This window comes from Heterodontus francisci, chromosome 40 (assembly GCF_036365525.1).
Source record: "Heterodontus francisci isolate sHetFra1 chromosome 40, sHetFra1.hap1, whole genome shotgun sequence".
NCBI lineage: Eukaryota > Metazoa > Chordata > Chondrichthyes > Heterodontiformes > Heterodontidae > Heterodontus > Heterodontus francisci.
This window is the reverse complement of record NC_090410.1, coordinates 16,014,680-16,041,735: the sequence shown is the minus strand read 5'-3', so window position 1 is coordinate 16,041,735 and position 27,056 is coordinate 16,014,680. Positions and strand designations below refer to the sequence as shown.

General features: G+C 46.1%; 2 protein-coding genes across 2 annotated transcripts in view; both read right to left on the bottom strand.

The window, feature by feature from the left end:
• LOC137353167 (uncharacterized) overlaps positions 1-1,754 on the bottom strand; it is a 39,118-nt gene extending 37,364 nt beyond the window's left edge. The window contains exon 1 of the mRNA XM_068019215.1: positions 1,748-1,754. Coding sequence (XP_067875316.1) covers positions 1,748-1,754 — 7 coding nt within the window. The remainder of the gene's footprint in view (positions 1-1,747) is intronic.
• Positions 1,755-1,827: 73 nt separating this feature from the next.
• LOC137353166 (inactive Rho GTPase-activating protein 11B-like) lies at positions 1,828-23,127 on the bottom strand. Its single transcript, XM_068019214.1, has 6 exons — positions 23,084-23,127; positions 22,610-22,673; positions 21,356-21,447; positions 11,188-11,284; positions 2,338-2,594; positions 1,828-2,050 (listed from the first exon to the last, which is right to left on the bottom strand). Exons 1-6 carry the CDS (start codon positions 23,125-23,127, stop codon positions 1,828-1,830), a joined length of 777 nt encoding a protein of 258 aa, XP_067875315.1.
• Positions 23,128-27,056: the final 3,929 nt, after the last annotated feature.

The following is a 27,056-nucleotide window of genomic DNA, read 5'->3' as shown; positions in this document are numbered from 1 at the left end:
TAATCGGGACTGTTTCGGGATCGCAAACCTATCCCACTTTGGAATTTTCACGGAGGTGCTCCCTTAATTGGCATTGAGACAGGCTCCTGTCCAATTAAGGGCTCTCAAAGCTGGAGGACCAGACTTTTTCAACTCAACAGGAGCAGCAGGCTGCAGTAGAGGGTAAGTAAATAAGATGGTGCTTCAACATTGAGGTGTCCGGTCTCCAACTTTAAAAAAAAAAGTTAAATAAAAACAGATACAGCAGCCAGGCCACCCTTGTGGTGGGGTTGGGGTGGAATCCCTCTGCAGGACGGCCTGTGGTTGTACCTGCACTCAGGCAGGCAGGGAGGAAGGGCCTCTAGGCCTGCCGGGAGTTCTGGACACCAGGCCTGCCACTGGGCCCCACCTCCAGGCCATTAAACTGCCCCCCCATTGGTTCAGGAAACTGGTGACAGACTGGAAAATTCCAGTTGTCCTCCTTTAAGTGTGCTTAACAAGGCTTTTAATGAGCCCTGCTGGCCCGAAACCCACCTTCTCCAAAATGGCTGGCGCCAGCAACGGGGTCAGGAAACTGACTCACTGGCAGTGCCAGTATTTCCAGGTCTCATTCACCTCTGCTCCCGACCTCAGAGGGGCCTGAAAATTCAACCCAATGTGTTCAACAACTTTAGATCCTAATCACCCACTTTCCCTCACAGTCTGTAACCATTTACACCTCCTCTAGACCCAAAGTAAAAACAGAAAGTGCTGGAAATATTCAGCAGGTCAGGCAGCGTCTGTCGAGAGAGAAAGAGAGTTTCAGGTCTGTGATCTTTCCACAGATGCTACCAGACTTGCTGAGTATTTCCAGCACTTTGTTTTCATTTCAGATTTCCAGCATCTGCAGTATTTTGCTTTTATTCTCTAGACCCATCTTTTGTTTCCATGCTTACCCGAACACTACTCCCTTTTGCCTTGCACAATCATCCCCTCTGTTAATGAATCAATCCTGCCCTCCACACTATCAGAGACTGTTCTATCCCTGTCTCTCCCTTTCTCCCTGTACTTACTGGAAAGCTGCTCATTCCTCACTTCTTCCAGTTCTGCTGCAAGGTCATGGACCTGAAACTTTATAACTCTTTCTCTCTACATGGATGCTGTCTGGCCTGATGAGGCAGTCGGGGACACAGCTCAACATCTAGTCTGAAAGATGGCACCTCTGATACTGCAGCAGTCCCTCAGCACTTCAGTGGAATGATAGCCTAGATTTTGTGCTCGAGGGTTTGGATTTTTAGCTCCTGCCGGGGTCGGAGGTGAGCAGCTGCTAAAAATAACCCAGCCAGGTGGTGTGCTGGTTCTCTGACTCCATCCTACCAATGGGCCATTTACGTGAAGGCAGGCTCGGGAGAGGGGGTGCAGCAGGGTTACCTGCCTGTACAGGTTAAGTAGCCAATCCAGCTCATTAATGGCCACTTAAGGTCAATTAAAGGAGGCCGACTGGGATTTTCCAATTGGCCTCCAGGTTCCCGGAGGCAGTGGCGGCCAGTTGAGCTGCCTGGAGGCGGCCTCCCAGCAGCGGACTGGGGGGGGCCAGCACAGGAGGCAGGCTTAGAGTCCCTCGCTGCCTGCCTGGGTGCTAGAGGACAGCCTGTGGCTGCTGCAGAGTGGGCCCCTCTCCCGCACCCCACCCCTCCTCCACAGTGGTGATCTGGTTGCAAAAGCCATTTTTAATTTATATGTTGGAGGGAGGGCACCTCCATTTTGAAGTGCCCTCTCACTCATTTACCTTCCATGGCATCCTGCTGCTCCTTTCAAGATGGAAGGCCTCTGATTGGCCCTCCAGCTTCGAGAGTCCACTCACCAACCTTAATTGGATGGTGAGCCCGCCCTCTGGCCAATGATTGGCTGCTCCTGGAAAATCATAATGAGCGATCGTTTCCCCCACACGGTGCGGACGTTGGGCCCCCATTTGTGGCTGTCGGCCAAGTTCTTAATCCCGCAGGGAAAATCCAGCCCCAAGTCTCCGGAGCGGGAAATGAACCCACAACCTGCTGACTTAGTTGAGAGTGCACTACCCACTGAGCCACAACTGACATTTTTTTGGGGGGGAATTTTACTTTTGCCCATTGGGTACCTCTGACCCCATAGTTACCAAGATTTTTTTTCTCCCTCACCTGCTCCATCTTGGCCAGCCCACGTTGAGCTGCCCTTTGTAATACCCCTCCACCTCCCCCTACTGGATGGCATGGAACTGGTCAGTGTAACCCCTGTGTTCAATCCTTATGGAGACTCTCCACCTGAATTGCTGGATCTGTCCCCAGTTGCTCGGTCCAAACCATTCCTAAAGAACAAAAGGGGAGTGGAGGGGTATCCTACCTTGCAGCAACTGTCTGGAGGAAGGACAAGAAGTAGTTCATGGTGGCTGCATTGATCCTGGGCATCAGGCAGGTCAACAGGACGGTGGCAGCCCCGCGCTCACCCTCGGCCTGGAGCTGCTGGGCCTGGCACAGTGGGCCCTGAAACCCTGCGGGAATGATGGGCTCGGGCAACTCGCGAAAGAATTGCTTCAGCAACCCGGCAACATCGGAGGCAGAAGTGAATTCGAGGGAGCAGTCCCCTTGCTGCAGCTTAGCCTGGTCAGACAGAGATAACAATTTAAAAAAAGGAGCAGACTTCCTGCCTTTAGAAATAAACCAGAAAATATATACTTAAATATAAAAACATCAACAAAGGTAAAATAGGCCACAAGCCTTTAAACAGATGTAAGGTTAATCAAATGATCGATCAATCTCATTACCACAAGTAGTATCTGAGACAAATAGCATTGATAGAAATGTTAGATAAACATAAGGGTGAAATGAAGGGAACATAATGCTGACGGGGTTAGATGAAGAGGAGTGGGAGGAGGACGTGCAGACAATAAGCACCATTGGGCCGAATGGCCTGTTTCTATGTTGTAAAATTCTATGTAATTCTGCAGTACCAACTGCATTTATATAGTGCCTTTAAAACAAAAAAGATACCCTATGATGCTTCACAGAGGTAGAACAAGACAAACATGCATGCCAAGTCAGAGGAGCAGATATTAGCAGCTTGACCACACACACAAAAGAAAAGTGTCCAGGGAAGTCTTAAAGAAAGAGAGGGAGGTGCGGAGACAGAGGAATTAGGGAGGGAATTCCAGAATGTGCGGTTCTGAGTCAGAAGGTTGTGGGTTCAAGTCTCACTCCAGAGACTTGAGCACAAAATCCAGGCTGACACTCCAGTGCATTACTGAGGGAGAGCTGCACTGTCGCGGGTGTCGTCTATGGATGAGATGTATTGAGGTGATTATAAATATTTTTGGCAGACCAATAGAAGCCTTCAGGCATCCCAAAGTACATTACAGCCAACGAAGTAGTTTTAAAAGCGTAGTCACTGTTGTGATGCAGGAAAGGCAGCAGCCAATTTGCGCACAGCAAGATCCCACAAATAGTACTGTCCAGATAATCTGTTTTTAATGGTATTGGTAGAGGCATAAATCTTGGGTAGGACAGAATAGTGCCACGAGATCTTTTACATCCACCAAGAGGAAAGATGGGCCTTTGGTTTAACATCTCAGCTGAAAGCTTCCCTCATTTATGCGATGAAATATCAGCCTAATTATGTATTTAAGTCTCTGGAGTAGGATTCAACGATATGACCATCTGACTCAGAGGCAAAAGTGCTACCACTGAGCCTGTAATAGTGTCAATATTTTAAACTGATAGCATTAACGTAGCACCAGAATGATCGGCCTCGTGTCTGGTGTTGCATTGATGCTACCAATTTAAATAAAGTTACACGTCTTATTGAAACAGAATTGGCCTTTGCTCAGTGGTAGCATGTTCGCCTCCGAGTCAGAAACTGCGAAGTTCATCCAAAGATCTGCTGCCTGCATCCTATGTCCTGCTCACTCATCACTCCCACCCTTGCTAACCAATTCAAAACTCTCCTCCTGCTGTTTAAATACCTTGGTGGCCTCGCTACTCCCTATCCCCAAACTCTTTCAACCCAGCCCCACCATACAAAACACCCCATTTCTTCAACTTTGCCCTCTTGTGCACTGTCGATGTACCTGCATGGATTGTAGCGGTTCAAAAGGCCACCACCTTTTCGAGGGCAATTAAGGATAGGCAATAAATGCTGGCCTTGCCAGTGACACTCATGTCCCAATAATGAATAAAATAAAATTGCACATCCTTCCATTCCTTCTCCCACCTCATTATCAGCCATGCCTTCAGTCGCCTAGTCCCCTGTACTCTGGAATTCCCTCCCGAAAACCCTTCCCCTCTATAGCCCTTCATAAAAGGGCCACCTCTTATCAAGTCTTTGATCACCTCTCTCAATAGTTCCTTCTTTGGGTCGGTGCTTTTTTTTTTGATTACCCTTCTGGATGTTATTCTATGTGAAAAGTACTAAATAAAAGTTGTTGCTGCACAGGCCCCAGGCTCTTGAGTACTCTGCTCCCTTCACCCCAACTCATTGGCCAAGCTTTTAGCCACCTCTCTATTATATTTCATTCTATGGCTTGGTGTCCAAGTCCATCTGAAGGGAAGGCCACCCATGGCAGTTATGCCCCTGCAAAGGACCTTCAGACATTTTCTATATTAATGACGCTGTGCAAGTGGAAGCTGCTGATCACCCTCTATTAAAAGGTGGATAGTCAAAGTTCCATTACTCTTATGTTCAATTTGGACTCCTGATTGTTTTATGGTACCTACCCCACATGGACTGCAGCGGTTCAAGAAGGCAGCTCACCACCACCTTCTCAAGGACAATTAGTGATGGGCAATAAATGCTGGCCTGGCCAGCGATGCCCACAGCCCATGACTGAATAATAAAAAAAAACAGAGGCGACGTGTTCGGGAAGGATGAGTTAGCCGAATTGGCAAAAACAGTGGTCAGGTCGATGCAAAGGAGTCTTTTAACACTGAGAAAAAGTTACATGTCTTCAGCCAACACAATGGCTGGAACACAAACTGTACTCTCTCGTAACAGTGTCATGGATTTCTTTGAGTTTAAATCGTCTTTGGAAAATGAATGTTGCAATTTCTCGTTAGGACACGGACACACTTTCTCAAGATGCCTGCAGACTTCCTGCTGTGGTGTCCGGTTATCAAATCACTTCCTTCCCCTGTGTATACAGGGCTCTTGTCAATCTCTTCTCCGAAACTCCTTTGCAAAGTGGAGACTCTAACTTTTAATTGAAGTGGGGGTGTTGGAAAGAAGTCAAAGACAAACTGTCAGCAGGTGATTGCTGAGTAAAATCACTGCCTGATGGGCGACTCAATTATATATACACGAGTACAATGGTCCAAAACTATTCCCACGGTTCCCAATGCACAGGAACCGAATGGAACAAGTCCGTTCCAATTCACTTCCAGCAGATTAAATCTCTTCCCAAAGTACTGAATCCCTGCAGACAAAATCTGCTTATTGGGCACAAAATCAGTCTAGGCACTCCAGTACAGTACAAAGGGAGTGCTGCATTGTTGGAGGGGCCATCTTTCAGATAGGATGTTAAACTGATGTCTTGTCTGCCCTTTTAAGTGGAGGTAAAAGATCCCATCCCACTATTTGAAGATGATCAGGAGCCTTCTCCCCCTCCCTGGTCAAATATTTATTCTGCAGCCAACATCACTAAAGCAGACTATCTGGTCATTATCACATTGCTGTTTGTGGGAGCTTGCTGTGCGCAAATTGGCTGCTGCGTTTTCTATATTACAATAGTGACTACACTTCAAAAAGTACTTGGTTGGCTGTAGAGCGCTTTGGGATGTCCTGAGCTGGTGGAAGGCACTATAGAAATGCAAGTTGCTTATGAATCACTCTCATTATCAAAGAACGCTGCCGATAGAATGAGCCTAGAAATTACTGGCACCAACTTAACATGGCACACTGTTTAAAAAATAAAAGCCCATGGGATCCAGGGAAATGTAACAAGGTGGATACAAAATTGGCTCAGTGGCAAGAAACAAAGGGAAACTGTTGACAGATGTTTTTGCGACTGGAAGGCTGTTTCCAGTGGCGTTCCGCAGGGCTCAGTACGGTGATCCCTGCTTTTTGTGGCATATATTAACGATTTGGATGTAAATGTAGGGGGCATGATCAAGAAGTTTGCAGACGACACAAAAATTGGCCATGTGGTTGATAACAAGGAGAATAGCTGTAGACTGCACGAAAATACTGATGGTCTGGTCAGGTGGGCAGAAAAGTGGCAAATGGAATTCAACTCTGAGAAGTGTGAGGGGAGGCCAAACAAGGCAAAGGAATACACATTAAAGGAAGAACATGGAGAGGTGTAGAGGAAGTGAGGGACCTTGGAGTGCATATCCACAGATCCCTGAAGGTAGCAGGAAGGGTCAATAAGGTGGTTAAGGCGGCATATGGAATTCTTTCCTTTATTAGCCAAGGTATAGAATACAAGGTTATGCTGGAACTGTATAACTCATTGGTTAGGCCACAACTGGAGTACTGTGTGCAGTTCTGGTCACCTCAGTATAGAAAAGATGTAATTGCACTAGGGAGGGTACAAAGGAGATTTATGAGGATGTTGCCGGGACTGGAAAAATGCAGCTATGAGGAAAGATTGGATAGGCTGGGGTTGTTCTCCTTGGAACAGAGAAGGCTGAGGGGAGATCTGATCAAAATGTACAAAATTGTGAGGGACCTGGATAGAGTGGATGGGAAGACCCTATTTACCTTAGCAGAGAGGTCAGTGACGAGGGGACATAGATTTAAAGTGATTGGTAGAAAGATTAGAGGGAAGATGAGGAAAGGTTTTTTCACCTAGAGGGTGGTGGGGGTCTGGAACTCCTGAAAAGGCAGTAGAGGCAGAAACCCTCAACTCATTTAAAACGTGTCTGGATATGCACCTGTCATGGATCCGTCATGTACGTCGTCTCGAGCGCTTCCATCAGCACTGCCTCCACAGCATCCTCAGGATCCACTGGCAGGACCGCATCACAAACATTGAAGTCCTGGAAGCAGCCAACATCACCAACATCGAGGCCATCCTCCTGCAAAGCCAACTGCATTGGGCGGGTCATGTTGCCCAGATGGATGACAGTCGCCTGCCCAAGATCGTGTTGTATGGAGAGCTGACCATGGGTAAAAGGAACAGAAGAGCCCCATGCAAATGTTTCAAGGACTCCCTGAAGAAGTCCCTCTCTGTGTGCCACATTGACCATCGCCAGTGGGAAGCGCAGGCCATTGATAGTGATGCCTGGAGATGCTACATCAGGAGGGCTACAAACACCTTTGAGACTGAACGAAGAATCAGTATGAAAGAGAAAAGGAAGAGAAGAATAGATCCATTTGTCGCCAGCAGCGACTACACCTTCACTTGCACCCACTGTGGGAGAATCTGCTGGTTACAGATAGGCCTGACTAGTCAGCAGCGGGCCTGCAACCGATGAATATAACCTTCCCAAACTCTTCATCTGTGAAGAAATGCCACCGGCGGGGCTATGGACCAAATGCTGGAAGGTGGGATTAGACTCGGTGGCTCGTTTTTCAGCTGGCGCAGACACAATGGGCCAAGTGGCCTCTTACTGTTCCGTAAACTTTCTATGATTCTATGCTTGGTTAACATTCACTATATCAACACGAGGCTTAACCCATTTATTTAAAATGTCATACAGGAGTGCTGAGAATTCATCCATGCCTTCAGGGTAGTGTCCCAGGCCTAACCATCTTCAGCTGCTTCATCAGTGCATTCCCTCCATCATAAGGTCAGAAGTGGGGATGTTTGTTGATGATTGCACAATGTTCAGCACCATTCACAACTCCTCAGATAATGAAGCAGCCCATGCCCGCATTCAGGCTTGGGCTGATAAGTGGAAAGTAACATTCATGCCACACAAGTGCCAGGCAATGACCATCTCAAACAACAGAGAATCTAACCATTTCCATCATTACCATCGCTGAATCCCCCAATATCAACATCCTGGGAGTTACCATTGATCAGAAACTAAACTGGAGCAGCCACATAAATACTGTGGCTACAACAGCAGGTCAGAGGCTGGGAATTCTGCAGCGAGTAACTCACCTTCTGACTCCCCACAAAGCCTGTCCACCATCACAAGGCACAAGTCAGGAGTGTGATGGAATACTCCCCAGTTGCATGGGTGAGTGCAGCTCCAACAGTACACAAAAATCTCAACACCATCCAAGACAAAGCAGCTCACTTGATTGGTACCCCATCCACACCTTCAACATTCACTCCCTCCACCATTGATGCACAGCGGCAGCAGTGTGTACCATCTACAAGATGCACTGCAGCAACGCACCAAGGCTCCTTCGACAGCACCTTCCAAACCCGCGACCTCTACCACCTAGAAGGCGAAGGCAGCAGATGCATGGGAACACCAGCACCTGCAAGTTCATCTCCTAGTCAGACACCATCCTGACTTGGAAATATATTGCCGTTCCTTCATCTTTGCTGGGTCTAAATCCTGGAACTCCATACCTGACTGTGGGAGCATATATTGTATAATGCGTCTGTCTTTATAAAATAGCTGAAGTTCTGCTTCTTAATAATCAATACAAGAACTCCACTATCTTTAAACAAATGAAAAAATAAATTCCAGTTATCTTGGGCTGAAACATTCTTTGATTACCTTCTACACTTCCGGAAGCTGAGCTGACAAAAATTTAATTGCTCTCTCACTTCAGCCACCAGATGGCGGTCCTATATAATTTGTAAATCAGCTCAGCTCAGATCTTTTTGTGTGCACATTATTTCATTACAGTTGTTTTTTTCCCCAGCTCAGGACTGCAAGAAATCTTTTGCATAATTTTTGGTATGCAATTTATCCCACTGCACTGCCAAAACACTCCACCCCTTTTCACTGTCTTAGTCAGCCATCGCTCAGGGAGTAACATTCTCTTTTGCCTCCAAATCAGAAGGTTGTGGGTTCAATTCCCACTCCAGAAACCGGAGCACAAAAATCTAGGCTGACACTCCGGTGCAGTACTGAAGGAGTGCTGCACTGTCAGAGGTGCATTTTTTCAGATAGGTCATTAAATCATGGCACTATTTCAAAGAAGAGCAGGGGAGTTATCCCTGGTCTCTGGACAATATTTATCCTACAACCAACATCACAAAAACAGATTATCTGGTCAATCTCGCATTGCTGTTTGTGGGATCTTGCTGTGCGCAATTTGGTTGCTGCGTTTCCTACATTTAGTGATTACACTTCGAAAAGTACTTAATTGGCTGTAAAGTGCCTTGCGACGTTCTGAGGTCCTGAAAGGCGCTATATAAATGCAAGTCTTTCTTTTCTTCAAAAAGAAAATAAGCCCTTTAAGATGTGAGAAGCACCAGACTGAGCTTGCCTAATGTCATAGGTCAAGAGAACAAAATGTCACCCACTTTGAGCAGCACATGCCACAGTGTAACCCTACTTGTTTTTGTATTAAATTGGAACAGAAACATAATACTGAAAAACACTTACTGAAATGAGGAGAGAGCTGCTTGAAAATTACTTCTGTTCAGGCTTATGGAGCCATTGCTTTGTTACTGTCTTTAGCACTGTAGCCTGTTACTAAGCCACACAGTTTTGAGAATACAGCTGGGTTTGACCATTGAGTGACTGTGGCTCTGTGTAGTCTGCTTTGTACAGTTATGTAAACGTACATGCACGGTTGCGTTGAGAAATTGAGGCAAAGACTTGAGGCCCAACCTGCTTCTAATTGGGTTGAGTGGGCATTCAGCAAATTAAGCAGGGATCCAATTCAACTGGGATCTGTAATTTGGTGTTGTGCTTTCCTTTTCTAAGCAGCCTTTGTAAAAACCCATTGTCCATTCTCTTTTCCACATTTCTCTTCAATTACTCTCCTTGCACAGACAGCTGATCCTGCAAGGCTGAGCGTGTGCTGTACCGACTGGTAAAATGCTGACAGCTAAAAGGCTGTATGGGACAGGAACACGGGATGGTAGTTTCCAGAAGCTCTGCTCCGATCAATTCTTCAATCCCAACTAATGTAGGACTTCCGAAAGTATCGCTGTACTACCAAGCCCTGTGTTTTTAGGGAAGTTATTTGCCGGTAGAATGAATCTGTACAGGGACCTGGACAAAAACATTCACTTTAATATATTACGCTAACACATGACAGGAACTTTGCTCAGCCCTTCTACAGCCTTTACATCTTCCAGCTACACATTATTCAAATTTATTTCTCCTCATTCAGGACTCAATTGCTTCACCTTTTTACTCTGGGCTCCGATCCCCTTCTCTCCTCCTCTTACAGGAATCTGGTCACCCAATTATAGCCGGAATGGAAAAATGACAGACCACCTCCAGACAACAGTCAGGGAAGTGCACCGGCAATTTGCATATAACATCTTTAAGATAACAAAACATCTCAAAGTGCTTCAAACAAAAATTTGACACCGAGCCACAGAAGGATATATTGGGTCAGACGCCAAAAGCTTGGTCAAAGAGGTAGGTTTTAAGGAGTGTCTTAAAGGAGGAAAGCGAGGTAGTCAGGCAGAGTGGTTTAGCGAGGCAATTCCAGAGGTTATGGCCTAGGCAGCTGAAGGCACGGCCGCCAATGGTAGAGTGATTAAAATGGGGAATATGCAAGAGGTCAGAACTGGAGGTGTGCTGAGAATCTGGTGGGTTGTAGAACTGAAAGAACTTCTAGAACCAGCCCCTTCCCTTAATACATGGAAGAGACAACATGGAAATGGGCCATTTGGCCCAACTAGTTCCTGTTGGTGCTTACCCTCCAAGTGGGCAATAGTCCTAATCGCATTTACCCGATCTGTTCCCAGATCCCTTCATCCCCTTTTTCCCTCATCCAGCTGTCCAATCTAATCTTAAACATTGATACCATTTTTGCCTCAACCACTTTCTACTGGCTCCTCATTACTAAGGTGATCGGACATAAGGCAAGCCAACGCCAAGACTAAAAAGAATAGGAAAGAACATGAGGCAAACGCATAACAGTTCGGGGACTCCCATATCCGACAGCAACACAATTTCCACCAGGAAACACTGGCTAGTGATCCGTAGCAGGAATCCCCAATTGATGTTTTGCCTCTCGTTAGGCCAAGCTACTAAGATCAATTATACAGCGACTGTCACCGCCCATAACTTGGCAGAGATCAGGAGAATCTAACCTCATTTACTAGGCAGCACCTTGGCCCACTCAATCGGGGAGCTCTTATCCCATTGTACATGAAGTCCAGTGACGTACCTTCAGATTCTTCATGCGAATCGCCGAGCCGGATTTGCGAAAGAGGCCCTCGGTCTGAAGGTGCTGGCTTAGAAAGCTGCAGGCCTCCACCAGAAACCTGCCAGGAGACATGGATTCATTTACAACAACAACAAAACAATCTGATGTTAAAAACAAGCAGAATTCATGCAAAACAAAGACTTGATTAGAAAGGTCACCTTATTACAATATCAGAAATGCTTCAATGCACAATGGGGCAAATCTTGCTGAGAGAAAAAATAAAGGCATGTTAATGACTCCCGCCATTACTAATGCACAAGTTCAGGGGATTCAGAGTAGGTAAAAAGTCAAAGCTTAAGGCTCTTTATCTGAATGCACGCAGCATTTGTAACAAGATAGATGAGCTGACGGCACAGATAGAAATAAATGAATATGATTTGATAGCTATCACTGAGACATGGTTGCAGGATGACCAAGACTGGAATCTAAATATTCAAGGATATTCAACGTTCCAGAAGAATAGGCAGAAAGGAAAAGGAGGTGGGATAACTTTGCTTTTAAAGGAAGGGGTCAGTGCAGTTGTGAGTAATGATATAGGTGTAATAGATCGTGATGTAGAATCAGTTTGGGTGGAAATAAGGAATAGCAAGGGAAAGAAATTACGGGTGGGAGTGGTCTATAGGCCCCCAAAGAGTAGCCTCTCTGTAGGACAAAGTATTAATCAGGAAATAATGGAGGGCACTTATCATGGGTGATTTTAATCTGCATATAGACTGGACAAATCAAATTGGCAAAGGTAGCATGGAAGATGAATTTGAAGAGTGCCTCAGGGATTTGTTACTTAGAGCAATATGTTGCAGAACCTACCAGGGAACAGGCCATTTTAGATTTGGTATTCTGTAATGAGGTAGGATTAATAAGAGATCTCGTAGTTAAGGATCCTTTAGGGGGAAGCGATCATAACATGGTAGAATTTCAAATTCAGTTTGAGGGTGAGCAACTCGGGTCTCAAACCAGTGTCTTCAACTTAAACAAGGGCAATTACAGAGGTACGAAGAAAGAGTTGTCGAAAGCAGGCTGGGAAAATAGACTACAGGGAAGTCAGTGGATGAGCAGTGGCAGACATTTAAGCAGATATTTCATAACACTCAGCAAACATTTATTTCAGTCAGAAGGAAGGACTCGAAAAGAATGATGAACCACCCGGGGATAACAAAGGAAGTTAAGGAGAGTATCAAATCAAAAACAAAGGCATACAATGCGGTGAAAACGAGCGGTAGGCCAGAGGATTGGGAAATGTTTAGAAACCAGCAGCGGATGACTACAAAACTAATAAAGAGGGAGAAAATTGATTATAAGAGTAAATTGGCAAGAAATATAAAAACAAACAGTAAGAGCTTCTATGGGTATATTAAAAAAGGAAGACAGTAGCTAAAGTAAGTGTGGGACCCTTAGAGGATGAAACTGGGGAATTAATAACAGGGAACAGGGAAATGGCAGATAATTTAAACCAATATTTTGGTAAACCAATATACGGGGCGGCACAGTGGCGCAGTGGTTAGCACCGCAGCCTCACAGCTCCAGGGACCCGGGTTCGATTCTGGGTACTGCATGTGCGGAGTTTGCAAGTTCTCCCTGTGACCGCGTGGGTTTTCGCTGGGTGCTCCCGTTTCCTCCCACAGCCAAAGACTTGCAGGTGATAAGTAAATTGGCCGTTGTAAATTACCCCTAGTGTAGGTAGGTGGTAGGGAATATGAGATTACTGTAGGGTTATTATAAATGGGTGGTTGTTGGTCGGCACAGACTCGGTGGGCCGAAGGGCCTGTTTCAGTGCTGTATCTCTAAATAAATAAATAAATTTTGCATCAGGCTTCACGGTGGAGGACAGTATAAACATCCCAACAATAATAGATGAGCAAGGTGTAAATGGGAGGGAGGAACTTGTAACAATCTCCATCATGAGGGAAAAGATGCTGGACAAACTGATGGGACTAAAGGCAGACAAGTCGCCAGGACCTGATGGCCTGCACCCAAGGGTTTTAAAAGAAGTGGCTGCCGAGACAGTGCAGAGGCATTGGTCATAATATACCAAAACTCACTGCATTCTGGGAGGGTACCAGTGGATTGGAAAACTGCTAATGTGATGCCCGTATTCAAGAAAGGTGGTAGACAGAAGCAGGAAACGAGAGACCAGTTCGCTTAACATCAGTCATTGGGAAAATGCTTGAGTCGATTATTAAGGAAGAAATAGCAGGACATTTAGAAAAACATAATGCAATCAAACAGAGACAACATGGTTTTGCAAAAGGGAAATCATGTTTGACAAATTTAAACATAGAACATTACAGCGCAGTACAGGCCCTTCGGCCCTCGATGTTGCGCCGACCTGTGAAACCATCTGACCTACACTATTCCATTTTCATCCATATGTCTATCCAATGACCACTTAAATGCCCTTAAAGTTGGCGAGTCTACTACTGTTGCAGGCAGGGCGTTCCACGCCCCTACTACTCTCTGAGTAAAGAAACTACCTCTGACATCTGTCCTATATCTATCACCCCTCAACTTAAAGCTATGTCCCCTCGTGTTTGCCATCACCATCCGAGGAAAAAGACTCTCACTATCCACCCTATCTAACCCTCTGATTATCTTATATGTCTCTATTAAGTCACCTCTCCTCCTCCTTCTCTCTAACGAAAACAACCTCAAGTCCCTCAGCCTTTCCTCATAAGACCTTCCCTCCATACCAGGCAACATCCTAGTAAATCTCCTCTGCACCCTTTCCAAAGCTTCCACATCCTTCCTATAATACGGTGACCAGAACTGCACGCAATACTCCAGGTGCGGCCGCACCAGAGTTTTGTACAGCTGCAGCATGACCTCGTGGCTCCGAAACTCGATCCCCCTACTAATAAAAGCTAACACACCATATGCCTTCTTAATAGCCCTATTAACCTGGGTAGCAACCTTCAGGGATTTATGCACCTGGACACCAAGATCTCTCTGCTCATCTACACTACCAAGAATCTTCCCATTAGCCCAGTACTCTGCATTCCTGTTACTCCTTCCAAAGTGAATCACCTCACACTTTTCCGCATTAAACTCCATTTGCCATCTCTCAGCCCAGCTCTGCAGCCTATCTATGTCCCTCTGTAACCTACAACATCCTTCGGCACTATCCACAACTCCACCGACCTTCGTGTCATCCGCAAATTTACTAACCCACCCTTCTACATCCTCATCCAGGTCATTTATAAAAATGACAAACAGCAGTGGCCCCAAAACAGATCCTTGCGGTACACCACTAGTAACTAAACTCCAGGATGAACATTTGCCATCAACCACCACCCTCTGTCTTCTTTCAGCTAGCCAATTTCTGATCCAAAGCACTAAATCACCTTCAATCCCATACTTCCGTATTTTCTGCAATAGCCTACCGTGGGGAACCTTATCAAACGCCTTACTGAAATCCATATACACCACATCCACGGCTTTACCCTCATCCACCTGTTTGGTCACCTTCTCAAAAAACTCAATAAGGTTTGTGAGGCACGACCTACCCGTCACAAAACCGTGCTGACTATCGCTAATGAACTTATTCTTTTCAAGATGATTATAAATCCTATCTCTTATAACCTTTTCCAACATTTTACCCACAACCGAAGTAAGGCTCACAGGTCTATAATTACCAGGGCTGTCTCTACTCCCCTTCTTGAACAAGGGGACAACATTTGCTATCCTCCAGTCTTCCGGCACTATTCCTGTCGACAATGACGACATAAAGATCAAGGACAAAGGCTCTGCAATCTTCTCCCTGGCTTCCCAGAGAATCCTAGGATAAATCCCATCTGGCCCAGGGGACTGATCTATTTTCACACTTTCCAAAATTGCTAACACCTCCTCCTTGCGAACCTCAATCCCATCTAGCCTAGTAGTCTGTATCTCAGTATTCTCCTCGACAACATTTTCTTTCTCTACTGTAAATACTGACGAAAAATATTCATTTAACGCTTCCCCTATCTCCTCTGATTCCACATGCAACTTCCCACTACTATCCTTGATCTAACTCTAGTCATTCTTTTATTCCTGATATACCTATAGAAAGCCTTAGGGTTTTCCTTGATCCTATCCGCCAATGACTTCTCGTGTCCTCTCCTCGCTCTTCTTAGCCCTTCCTTTAGATCCTTCCTGGCTAGCTTGTAACTCTCAAGCGCCCTAACTGAGCCTTCACGTCTCATCCTAACATAAGCCTTCTTCTTCCTCTTGACAAGCGCTTCAACTTCTTTAGTAAACCACGGCTCCCTCGCTCGACAACTTCCTCCCTGCCTGACAGGTACATGTTAGAGTTCTTTGAGGATATAACAAGCAGAGTGGATAAAGGTGAACCAGTAGATGTGTATTTGGATTTTCAGAAGGCGTTTGATAAGATATCACATAAAAGGTTATTACACAAAATAGGAGCGCAGGGTATTGGGGGTAATGTGTTGGCATGGATTGAGGATTGGCTAACACACAGAAGGCAGAGAGTTGGGATCATTGGGTCTTTTTCAGGTTGGAAAGCCGTAACTAGTTGGGTGCCACAAGGATCGGTCCTAAGGCCTCAGCTATTTACTATCTATATTAATGACTTGGAGGAAGGGACAGAATATAGTGTATCCAAATTTGCTGACAATACAAAAATAGGTGGGAAGGCATGTAGTGATGAAGACACAAAAAATCTGCAAAAGGATAGGTTAAGTGAGTGGGCAAAAACTTGCCAGATGGTGTTCAATGTGGGAAGGTGTGAGGTCGTCCACTTTGGCAGGAAGAATAAAAAGACAGATTATTATTTAGATGGAGAAAGACTACAAAATACTGCAGTACAGAGGGATCTGGGTGTTCTTGTGCATGAAACACAAAAGGTTAGCATGCAGGTGTAGCAAGTAATTGGGAAGGCAAATGGAATTTTGGCCTTTATTGCCAGGGGGTTAGAGTTTAAAAATAGGGAAGTCCTGTTACAACTGTACAGGGTGTTGGTGAGGCCGCACCTGGAGTACTGGGTACAGGTTTGGTCCCCGTATTTAAAGAGGGATATACTAGCATTGGAGGCAGTTCAGAAAGGTTCACTCGGCTGATTCCTGGGATTAAGGGGTTGTCTTTATCAAGAACGGCTAAACAGGTTAGGCCTTTATTCATTGGAGATTAGAGGAATGAGAGGTGATCTTATAGAAAGAGATAAGATTTTAAGGGGGCTTGACAGGGTAGATGTTGTGAAGATGTTTCCACTAGTGGGGGAATCTTGAACTAGGGGACATAGTTACAGAATAAGGGGGCACACATTTAGAAAACTGAGATGCGAAGGAATTTCTTCTCTCAGAGGGTGGTGAATCTCTGAAATTCTCTACCTCAGAGAGTTGTGGAGGCTAGATCACTAAATGTATTTAAGGAGGTAGATAGATTTTTGAAATCTCGGGGAGCCAAGGGTTAGGCAGAGCAGGCCCGAAAGAGGAGTTGAGGCCTGGGACAGATCAGCCATGATCTTATTGAATGGCGGGGCAGGCTTGTGGGGCTGAATGGCCTACTCCTGCTCCTATTTCTTACGTTCTGATGATTAACAGATGCGCCACGAGTTGCAATTCTCCGGAAGTGGCTGGTCCCTTGAGCCCACTCCACACAAAAGGCATTTTGCCCTTAGCCACCTCGTTATTTTTAAGAACTAGCTGCATTTGCACATTAATTGTTCAGTAAACTCACCACGGAAATGTAAGGCTCATAATAATAGTGTGAGAACATTAACAATGTGGTAATTGCACATGCAATGCCAATCAACCTCTTTGGCCCAGAAATGGAAACTGAGAGAAATTTAAACTGTGCAGTCTCCCTTCTTCCGATGATAAATTGTACTTAGAGATTTCAAAACAGACAATACAGATATTTTTTTTTTCTTACTTTCCCCCTCTCCCTCTCTTCCTTCTCTCTCTCTCTTAATCCAATATTTCCCTCTCTCTATTTCTCTTTCTGTAACTGATTTGACTCCAATTCACCCCCATTTCTCTGCCATTCCGGTTTCTTTGTCAATCCTTCAATCTCATCAGTTAACGAGATGCCCCATTGCCCTTGTCCTTGCCGCTCTCCACTCACACTTCAAAGGTTTTGGGAGCTGAAGGGTTCAGGAAAGCATCAAACCAACGCACATTGTGAGCTGCCCTGCCCCACCCAGGTTTGGGCTAGTGAATTATTTTTAAATGCAGTGCCTGTTTATATAGGTAACCACTGTGGGCTGGATTTTCCCTCCTATGGTGGGAAAAGTCACTCATCTGTGGTTTTCCCCCTGGGTGGTAAGTTAATGGCCAGAGGACAGGTTCACGATATATGTCGGGTTTGGGTCGGGCCCATCTTTAGGGTATGGCGTTTGGGCTCAGGTCGAGTCGGGATGGGTCAGGCACGGGGCAAAATCGGAGGGACTCGGGTCGGGTCGGGCTCGGGTCCGCAGTGTTTCGATCGGGTTCTTTTTTCCCGACCTGAGTAGGCCTCTAACGGGCGGGCTCTCGAAGCTGGAGGGTCAATCAGAGGTCTTCCAGCTTGAGCAGCAGCAGCCTGCAATGCCAGGTAAGTAAGAGAGAGAGGGCGCTTCAAAATGGAGGTATTCTCACCCCAACATTTTAAAATCTTTAATTAAAAAATAGATTCAGCAGCCAGGCCACTGGTGTTGGTTGGGGGTGGGGAGGAGGGGAGCAGGGGAGCCCATCTACAGGGCAGCCTGTGGCTGCTCCTGCACCCAGGCAGACAGGGATGGGCTCTAGGCCTGCCTGGAGCACTGCCACCCCTACTCCCCACCCGCCCAGATCTGGTGCTGGGTGCCCACCTCCAGGCACCTAAACTGGCCCCCGCCACCTCTAAGAACCTGGAGGCCGACTGGAAAATTCCAGTTGACCTCCTTTAATTGGTCTCAATTAGGCTGTTTTTAATGAGCCGGACTGGCTATTCACCGCATGCGAGTTAACAGCCCTCCCGGCCCCTGATCCCGTCTCCACAAAAACCAAATGCCCGGAGGTGGGATGGAGCATGGGACCCAGCTCTCACACCATTGGGGTCCCTTTAAATGCAGGCTCCCATCATCAGGAACCACCTCTCTTCACAGCTTCCTTTTCCTAAAGGATCGAACAGTTCCAAAGACCTCTCAAACTTGTTTCTCTATTTCAGAACAGGAATTACTGCTCCCAACAAGAGACTGATCACATACAGTCCAAATGTCACAACAAGGTTGACACACTCATGGCTTGTGCGCGTTTCTCTCCCGCCGGTTGTTCAGCTTCCTCACACTCCTGTGCTCAGTCACATCAAGGTCACTTCCCTCACTGAGGTTATTCACAACGCTCACTGTTTAAATATAACCACCACTGACCCATGGCCCAATTAGACATAAATACAGCCCTCCCCATGTCATTTACATTCTAGGAACAAATTTCAAATTAATCCACTGATAATAAATTCAAAAGAAGTAGATTAGTGTACCAAAGAACAACTACTTGCATTTATACAGTATCATTAACGTAGTAAAAGGCACTTCACAGAAACAGTACCAGACAAGTATTGACATTGAACCAAAGGAGATATTAGAACAGGTCATCAAGGAGATAGGTTTTAAGGGAGATCTGGAAACAGTTCAGAGAAGGTTCACTCGACTGATTTCTGGGATGAGAGGGTTATCTTATGAGGAAAGGTTGGACAGGTTGGGTCTGTATTCATTGGAGCATAGAAGGATGAGAGGTGATCTCATTGAAACATGGAAGATCCTGAGGGGACTTGACAGGGTGCATGTTGAAAGGATGTTTCCCCTTGTGAGAGAGACTAGAACTAGGGGATTCAGTTTAAAAATCAAGGATCTCCCATTTAAGGCAGAGATTAGGAGAATTTTTTCTCTCAGAGGGTTGTAAGTCTGTGGAACTCTTCCCTGGAGAGCAATGCAGGCAGGGTCATTGAATGCTTTTAAGGCAGAGGTAGAGAGATTCCTGACAAACAAGGGAGTCAAAGGGCATCAGGGGGAGGCAAGAAAGTGGAGTTGAGTCCACAAACAGATCAGCCAGGATCTTATAAAATAGCGGTGCAGGCTCAAGGGGACGAATAGCCTACTCCTGTTCCTAGTTCGTATGTTCAAGAAGGAGGGAGAGGTGGAAAGATTTAGGGAGGTAGTTCCAGAGATTAGGGTCTATGCAGCTGAATGTATGGCCATCAATTGTAGGTCAAATGAAGTGGTGGATGTACGAAAGGCCAGAGTTGGGGAATGCAGAGTTCTCAGAGGGTTGTAGAACTGGAGCGGGTTACAGAGATAGGGAGATGTGAGGCCATGGAGGGGTTTGAACAAGAGGATGAGAATTTTTAAAATCGAGGTGTTGTCGGGCTGGGAGCCAATGTAGGTCAGTGAGCTCAAGGGTATATGGGTTTGGTTAGGATATGGGCAGTAAAGTTTTAGGTGAGCTCATGTTTATGGAAGGTGGAAAGTGGGAGTCTAGCCAGGAAAGCATTGGAATAGTCAAGTCTGGAGCTAACAAACAGATCAGCCATGATCTTACTGAATGGCGGAGCAGGCTTGAGGGGCCGAATGGCCTACTTCTGCTCCAAATTCTTAGGTTCGTAAAAGCGTGAATGAGGGAGCAGATGAGCTGAGGAAGGGGCAGAGTCAGGTGGAAGTAGTTGGTTTGATGATGGAGAAGATATATAGCTCGGGATCAAATAGGAGACTGAGGTTAACAGTCTACTGCAGCTTGTGACAATGGCCAGGGAGAGGGATGGAATTGGTGGCTCAGGAAGGACATTAGTGATGGGGGCCAAATCCAACGGCTAGGCCTTCTCAATGTTTAACTGGAGGAGGTTTCTGTTCTTCTGGTACTGGATGTCAGACAAGCAGTCTGACAAATCTCAATGAAGTGCGGGTAAACTTTGCAAGGTCCTCCCGCCATAGTATACCGAGGGGCTGGAACCCGTGTAAAACCCCTCGGGCTAAATGCACCAAAATATGATTTTGCTGTGTAATGCAAATGTACATTGTATATAAAATGGAATGGCAAGAGTTGTGAGGCACCTCACGTTCTGTATCGAAGGAATCTGATCTCTATTGCACTTCCTGAAATGTCAAATTTGAACTGTTTTGTAATTTTTTTTTTTACAAATTTTTATAAATAAAGTATATTTTTGGAAAATAAAAAGAGCAATCTGACAAATCTAACAGTGCAGGAATCAGGCAAGGTAAATTACAAAGAATGCGAACTGCTTTTTTTAAATGGAAGCAGTGTTGATAGATACACACTGCAGATTTTTCAAGAAGCCCAAAGGGCCCAATTATTATGCCCAGAACTGTAGTAGGTCACAAGGACCAGAAGGGTCTTGGGTTGAATCCCAGAACTGTACCAAGCTTTCAGTCAGAAACTGTATCCACTGTCAGATAGTTGGGAAAAGAAGTGGAGAGGAGATGAGGAGAATATGTTTTACACAGCAAGTTGTGATTTGGAGCGTGTAGTGTTTTGAAACTGCATTGTGCATTTTGTCCACTTAAGGCTACCATACACACCAGCAGAGGGTATCTGTAAGGGAATAAAGGAATCCATGTTTTAACAGCGCGCAGCAGTTCTCTATCTCTTTCTACTGTCTAGTCCCAAGAATATCACAGAATGCACTGACTGAAAGAATGGTGGAAGCAGATTCAATAGTAACTTTCAGAAGGGAATTGGATGTATATGACAAAGTGACATTTGCAGGGCAATGGGGAAAGAGTATAGTGAGACTAATCAAATAGCTCTTTCAAAGAGCTAGCACAGGCATGATGGGCTGAATGGACTCCTGTGCTAATATGGTTCTATGATTCCATGAGGATGGGATGGAGGTGCTGAAATTGCTCTTCATGTCACTGAGCCACAAAGGGCAAATTGGTTCATGGTTTGATTCCCACTCCTGATGGTTGGAGTGCTGTTGGATAGTGGGTTTATTCTGGGCAATCTGAGGAGCAAGGACTGGGCTGGGGCCATGCTGCTGCAAAAGTTCAAATACCTAGCTGGCAATTCACTGCCCAGACACTCAAGTGAAGGGCAGCCCCTCGGGCAAAGGTATTGGAGAGTCCCCAGGCCCCTCGGAACTTCACCCCAGTGACAGTCAGCACCTTCAGAAGAGAGGAGGGGAAGATAATTCAGCAAAGGGTTTTCTCACAGCTACTCACCGTGGGATCGTCCCATTCCCGTCCGGTAGTGAGTACTGAGGCAAGACATGCAGTGGATTACCGAACACCAATCCATTCGATGACGACTTCTCCTAGGATATCCAAAACCAGATTAGATTACGACTTGGGATTATCTTGGATTCAGCCCCTCCCATGAGAGGTGAACCGCCCATGAATTCTTGGGTTAAATTTCACAGCGGTACAATCCCTCTTTCTTTACTGCCCATCCCATTACTTTTCCATTATGCATCAGCTACCTTAGAGTTGCAACTGGAGGCTGGTCAGGCAGCCTAAGCTGCTCTGAACTGGACCACACGCGCACTTTAGCATCAAATCTCCTCATCTCTGTGGACAGAAAAGGGGTGGGGGACAGAGTGACAGGGAAGGAAGTGCAAGGACTACTCCCAGGTTCACTCAGGCATCCTAGTCAAGATAAGGAACTCGCTGACTGTGGATCACAGCATGCAAAACTGTGCCAGAACAGGTCACATTTATATAGTGGACTTAATGCAATGAAATGTCCCGACTTGCTTCACAGGAACATCATCAGACAAAATGTGACACTGAGCCGCGTATAGAGATATTAGGACAGGTGACCGAAAGCTCGGTCAAAAAGGGAGGTCTTGGGGAGCCTTTTAAAGGAGGAGAAAGAGGTGAAGAGGTTCAGAGAGGAAATTCCAGAACTCACAGGCTAGGCAGCTGAAGACACAGACATAAATGCTGAGGCAAAGGAAATCAGGAATACACAAAGGGTCAGAATTTGAAGAGTGCAGAGATCTTGGAGGGTTGTGTGTTGGGGGGGTGGGGGGGGGAGGGGGAGTAGGAGGATATTACAGAGATAGGGATTTAAAAACAAGGATGAGAATTTTTGAAAACTGAGGCATTGCCGGACTGGGGGCCAATGTAGGTCAGTGAGCACAGGAGCGAATGGGACTTGATGCATGTCAGGATACAGGAAGCAAGGTTTTGCCAGTTCTGATGAAAGGTCACTGACCTGAAACGTTAACTCTGCTTCTCTCTCCACAGATGCTGCCAGACCTGCTGAGTTTTTCCAGCATTTCTTGTTTTTATTTTATATTATATTAGAGTTTTGGATGAGCTCTACTTCATGAAGGGTAGAAGATGGGAAGCTGGCCAGGGGAGCTTTGGAATGTTTGAGACTGGTGGTTAGAAAGGCTTATACTATTCTCTGGCATTGCACAATGGAACATCAACACACAATGCAACGATTTTCAATAATAAAACCACACAAACCATAATCATCATGCGATATTGTACTTGTGGCAGAATACAAGGCATCAGCTTAAAGTAGCTGATCCTTCAAGGGGAGAAAAAAAGATTTTGATACAGGTCATGCAAAGATCATTTTAGGAAGTTGCAACAATTTCGCAATATCAGCTTTGATTTTCTTGGCATCATTGACCTTTGCTCTTTTCCATCAGGACTCAGCCAATCTCAGAGTTCTACCCCGGTTCCAAGCTCAGTTGTACACAAGCCAAGCGTCGAGGTAATCAACAACACAGCAGCAATCTTCAGTTGAGGACCATGAGGAAGTAACTTGATGCTTTTAAGATCAGTTTAAGATTATCCCCTTGGAATCCCAATTAGCATACGACCTCCCTCAGATCATTATTTTCGCGGAGCACAATTAAAATGGCAGACAAAAGGAATCTTCGCAAAAGCCATTGAACATTCACACCTTAAATATTTCCACAGCAGAGTCTTAACGTGGGCAATGGTGCCAACAGCACTGCGGCAAATACACCAGCCATGCCGCGGCAGATACAGCGATCTCATGGCACCAGGCTGCTGCACGGCATGTCAGGAAGTAGGCAGTAGGTTCGGCTTGATGCTTTTCTTGAAAATGCATGTGAGCTACTGGACAGAAGCCGCAGGATGGGTGAGGTGGCATGAAAAAAATTCAGAGGGTGAGTCACCGCAGGCTGCTCTCACATATCTCCTAGCAACACAGTTGGTAGCACTCTAGCCTCTGAGTCAGAAGGTCGTGGTTTCAATCTCAGCTCCAGAGGCTCAAATACATAATCTAGGCTGATACCTCACTGGAGGGAGTGCTGCACTGTCAGAAGTGCCGTCTTTTAGATGGGACATTAAACCGAAGTTCAAGTTGGACACAAAAGACCCCATGGCACTATTTGCAGAACAGCAGGGCAGTTCTCCTTTGTGCCCTGGCCAACATCACTAATACAGATTATCTGACCATTATCACATCGCAGTCTGTGGGAGCTTGCTGTGCACAAATTGGCTACCATGTCTCCTACATTGCAACAATCACTACACTTCAAAAAAGTAATTCATTGGCAAAGAAGAACTTTGGGACATCCCAAGGATGGCAAAGATGCTATATAACTGCAAGTTCATTCTATCATAGTCCGCAATCACACCAGCAGAAGCTCCACCCACTCCAGTGTCTATGTGGGCACGGAAGGACTGAGTTGAATGCAATGGTTTCTGGGCCAATTAGAAAGATGCAAGGGGAGGGGGCATTAAAGGCCATTGGAGCTCTTTCTCCATGACAGACAGGGATTGCAGGATTGCATTGCACTAAGTCAAGTCAGCTGCCTTTCCGAAATAAAAACAAGAAATGCTGGAAATACTCAGCAGGTCTGGCAGCATCTGTGGAGAGAGAAGCAGAGTTAACATTTCAGGTCAGTGACCCTTCATCAGAACTGACAAATATTAGAAATGTAAAAGGTTTTAAGCAAGTAAAGCGGGGGTGGGGCAAGAGATAATAAAAGGGAAGGTGTTGATAAGACAAGGTCACAGAGATTAACTGACCAGAAGGTCACAGAATAAAGGCAAACGGTATGTTAATGGTGTGCTGAAAGACAAAGCGTTAGTACAGAGCGGGTGTGAATGGACTGTAAAATGAACAGCCCTGGCTCCAGTAGAAACAGTAGAGACAAACTAAACAAACTGAAATAAAACAAACAAAAAAGAAAAAATAACTAAAAATAAAAAGGGGGGCCTGTCATGCTCTGAAATTTTTGAACTCATTGTTCAGTCTGGCAGGCTGTAGTGTGCCTAATCGGTAAATGAGGTGCTGTTCCTCGAGCTTGCATTGATGTTCACTGGAACACTGCAGCAATCCCAGGATAGAGATGTGAGCATGAGAGCGGGGGTGGGTGTTGAAATGGCCAGCAACCGGAAGCTCGGGTCCTACTTGCGGACTGAGCGGAGGTGTTCCGCAAAGCGGTCACCCAATCTGCGTTTGGTCTCCCCAATGTAGAGGAGACCACATTGTGAGCAGCGAATACAGTATACTAAATTGAAAGAAGTACAAGTAAATCGCTGCTTCACCTGAAAAGAGTGTTTGGGGCCTTGGATCGTGAGGAGGGAGGAGGTAAGTGGGCAGGTATTACACCTCCTGCGATTGCAGGGGAAGGTGCAGTGGGAAGGGGGCAAGGTGGTGGGGATAATGGAGGAGTGGATCAGGGTGTCACGGAGGGAACCATCCCTTCGGAATGCTGACAGGGGAAGGGAGGGGAAGATGCATTTGGTAGTGGCATCATGCTGGATGTGGCGGAAAATGATCCTTTGGATGTGGAGGCTGGTGGGGTGGAAAGTGAGGACAAGGGGAACCTTAATGCAGTTCTGGGAGGGAGGGGAAGGGGTGAGGGTAGCAGAGTGGGAAATGGGCCAGACACAGTTGAGGGCCCTGTCAACCACAGTGGGGGGGAATCCTCGGTTGAGGAAAAATGAAGACATATCAGAAGCGCTGTTGTGGAAGGTTGCATCATCAGAGCAGATGCGTCAGAGACGGAGAAACTGGGAGAATGGAATGGAGTCCTTACAGGAGGCAGGGTGTGAGGAAGTGTAGTCGAGGTAGCTGTGGGAATCGGTGGGCTTATAATGAATATTAGTAGACAGCCTATCCCCAGAGATGGAGACACAGCAGACGAAGAAGGGAAGGGAAGCGTCAGAGATGGGACACCACACCATTAACATATTGTTTGCCTTTGTTCCATGACCTTCTGGTCAGTTATTCTCTGTGAGCTTGTCCTATCAATACCACCTCTTTTGTTATCTCTTGCCCAACCCCGCTTTACTTGCTTAAAACTTTTTACATTTCTACAATTTGTCAGTTCTGATGAAGGGTCACTGACCTGAAACGTTAACACTGCTTCTCTCTCCACAGATGCTGCCAGACCTGCTGAGTATTTCCAGCATTTCTTGTTTTTATTTCAGATTTCCAGCATCCGCAGTATTTTGCTTTTATTTTAGAGCTGCCTTTCCATATCTGTAGGAGTAACTTCATTCATCTCAAACTCAGTTGAATACAATGGGGATGAATTTCAGGCTGGCATTCTTCTGTTCTATCTCTATACCCTCCTTCGAATCCTAAACCCTCCATATTACTTCAACTCTGACCTCTTTCACATCCCCACTTCCTTCGTCCAAAGTTCTGGAATTCCCTCTCTATCACTCTCTCCTATCTCATCACCCTCCATAAGAACAAGGGTGACCGCGGTGACTGCAACAACTACTGTGGAATCTCCCTGCTCAACATAGTGGGGAAAGTCTTCACTCGAGTCATTTTAAACAGACTCCAGAAGCTGGCTGAGCATGTCTAACCTGAGGCACAGTGCGGCTTTCGAGCAGAGAGATCCACCATTGACATGCTGTTCTCCCTTCGCCAGCTACTGGAGAAATGCCGCGAACAACAGATGCCCCTCAATGTTGCTTTCATAGATCTCACCAAAGCCTTTGACCTCGTCAGCAGACGTGGTCTCTTCAGACTACTAGCAAAGATCGGATGTCCACCAAAGCTACTAAGTATCATCACCTCATTCCATGACAATATGAAAGGCACAATTCAGCATAGCAGTGCCTCATCAGACCCCTTTCCTATCCTGAATGGCATGAAACAGGGCTGTGTACTCGCACCTACAGTGTTTGGGATCTTCTTCTCACTGCTGCTCCCACTCTGCAGAGACTCATCGACAGGATTGCGGCTGCCTGCAACAGATTTGGCCTAACCATCAGCCTCAAGAAAACGAACATCATGGGACAGGATGTCAGAAATGCTCCATCCATCAATATCGGTGACCACGCTCTGGAAGTGGTTCAAGAGTTCACCTACCTAGGCTCAACTATCACCAGTAACCTGTCTCTTGATGCAGAAATCAACAAGCGCATGGGAAAGGCGTTCGCTGCTATGTCCAGACTGGCCAAGTTAGTGTGGGAAAATGGCGCACAGACACGGAACGCAAAAGTCTGAGTGCATCAAGCCTGTGTCCTCAGTACCTTGCTCTATGGCAGCGAGGCCTGGACAACGTATGTCAGCCAAGAGTGACGTCTCAACTCATTCCATCTTCGCTGCCTCCGGAGAATCCTTGGCATCAGGTGTCAGGACTGTATCTCCAACGCAGAAGTCCTCGAGGCGGCCAACATCCCTAGCTTATACACCCTACTGAGCCAGCAGTGCTCAAGATGGCGTAGCCATGTGAGCCGCATGGAAGATGGCAGGATCCCCAAGGGCACATTGTACAGCGAGCTCGTCACTGGTATCAGACCCACCGGCCATCCATGTATCCGCTTTAAAGACGTCTGCAAACGTGACATGAAGTCCTGTGACATAGACCACAAGTCGTGGAAGTCAGTAAAGGCGCTAAAGGCGGAGCTAAAGAGTAGCGAGTCGAAGAGACTTAGCAGTTGGCAGGAAAAAAGACAGAAGCGCAAG

What these genes read in the sequence shown, in the direction of transcription:
- LOC137353166 (XM_068019214.1), bottom strand. Translation starts at nt 23,127, where the DNA reads ATGGCTGGTGTATTTGCCGCAGTGCTGTTGGCACCATTGCCCAC. An exon ending in TTCGCATGAAGAATCTGAAG is followed by an intron (nt 2,595 to 11,187) that starts GTACGTCACTGG and finishes CTGTCTGACCAG; the next exon opens with GCTAAGCTGCAGCAAGGGGA. An exon ending in CTCCAGACAGTTGCTGCAAG is followed by an intron (nt 2,051 to 2,337) that starts GTAGGATACCCC and finishes AAAAAATGTCAG; the next exon opens with TTGTGGCTCAGTGGGTAGTG.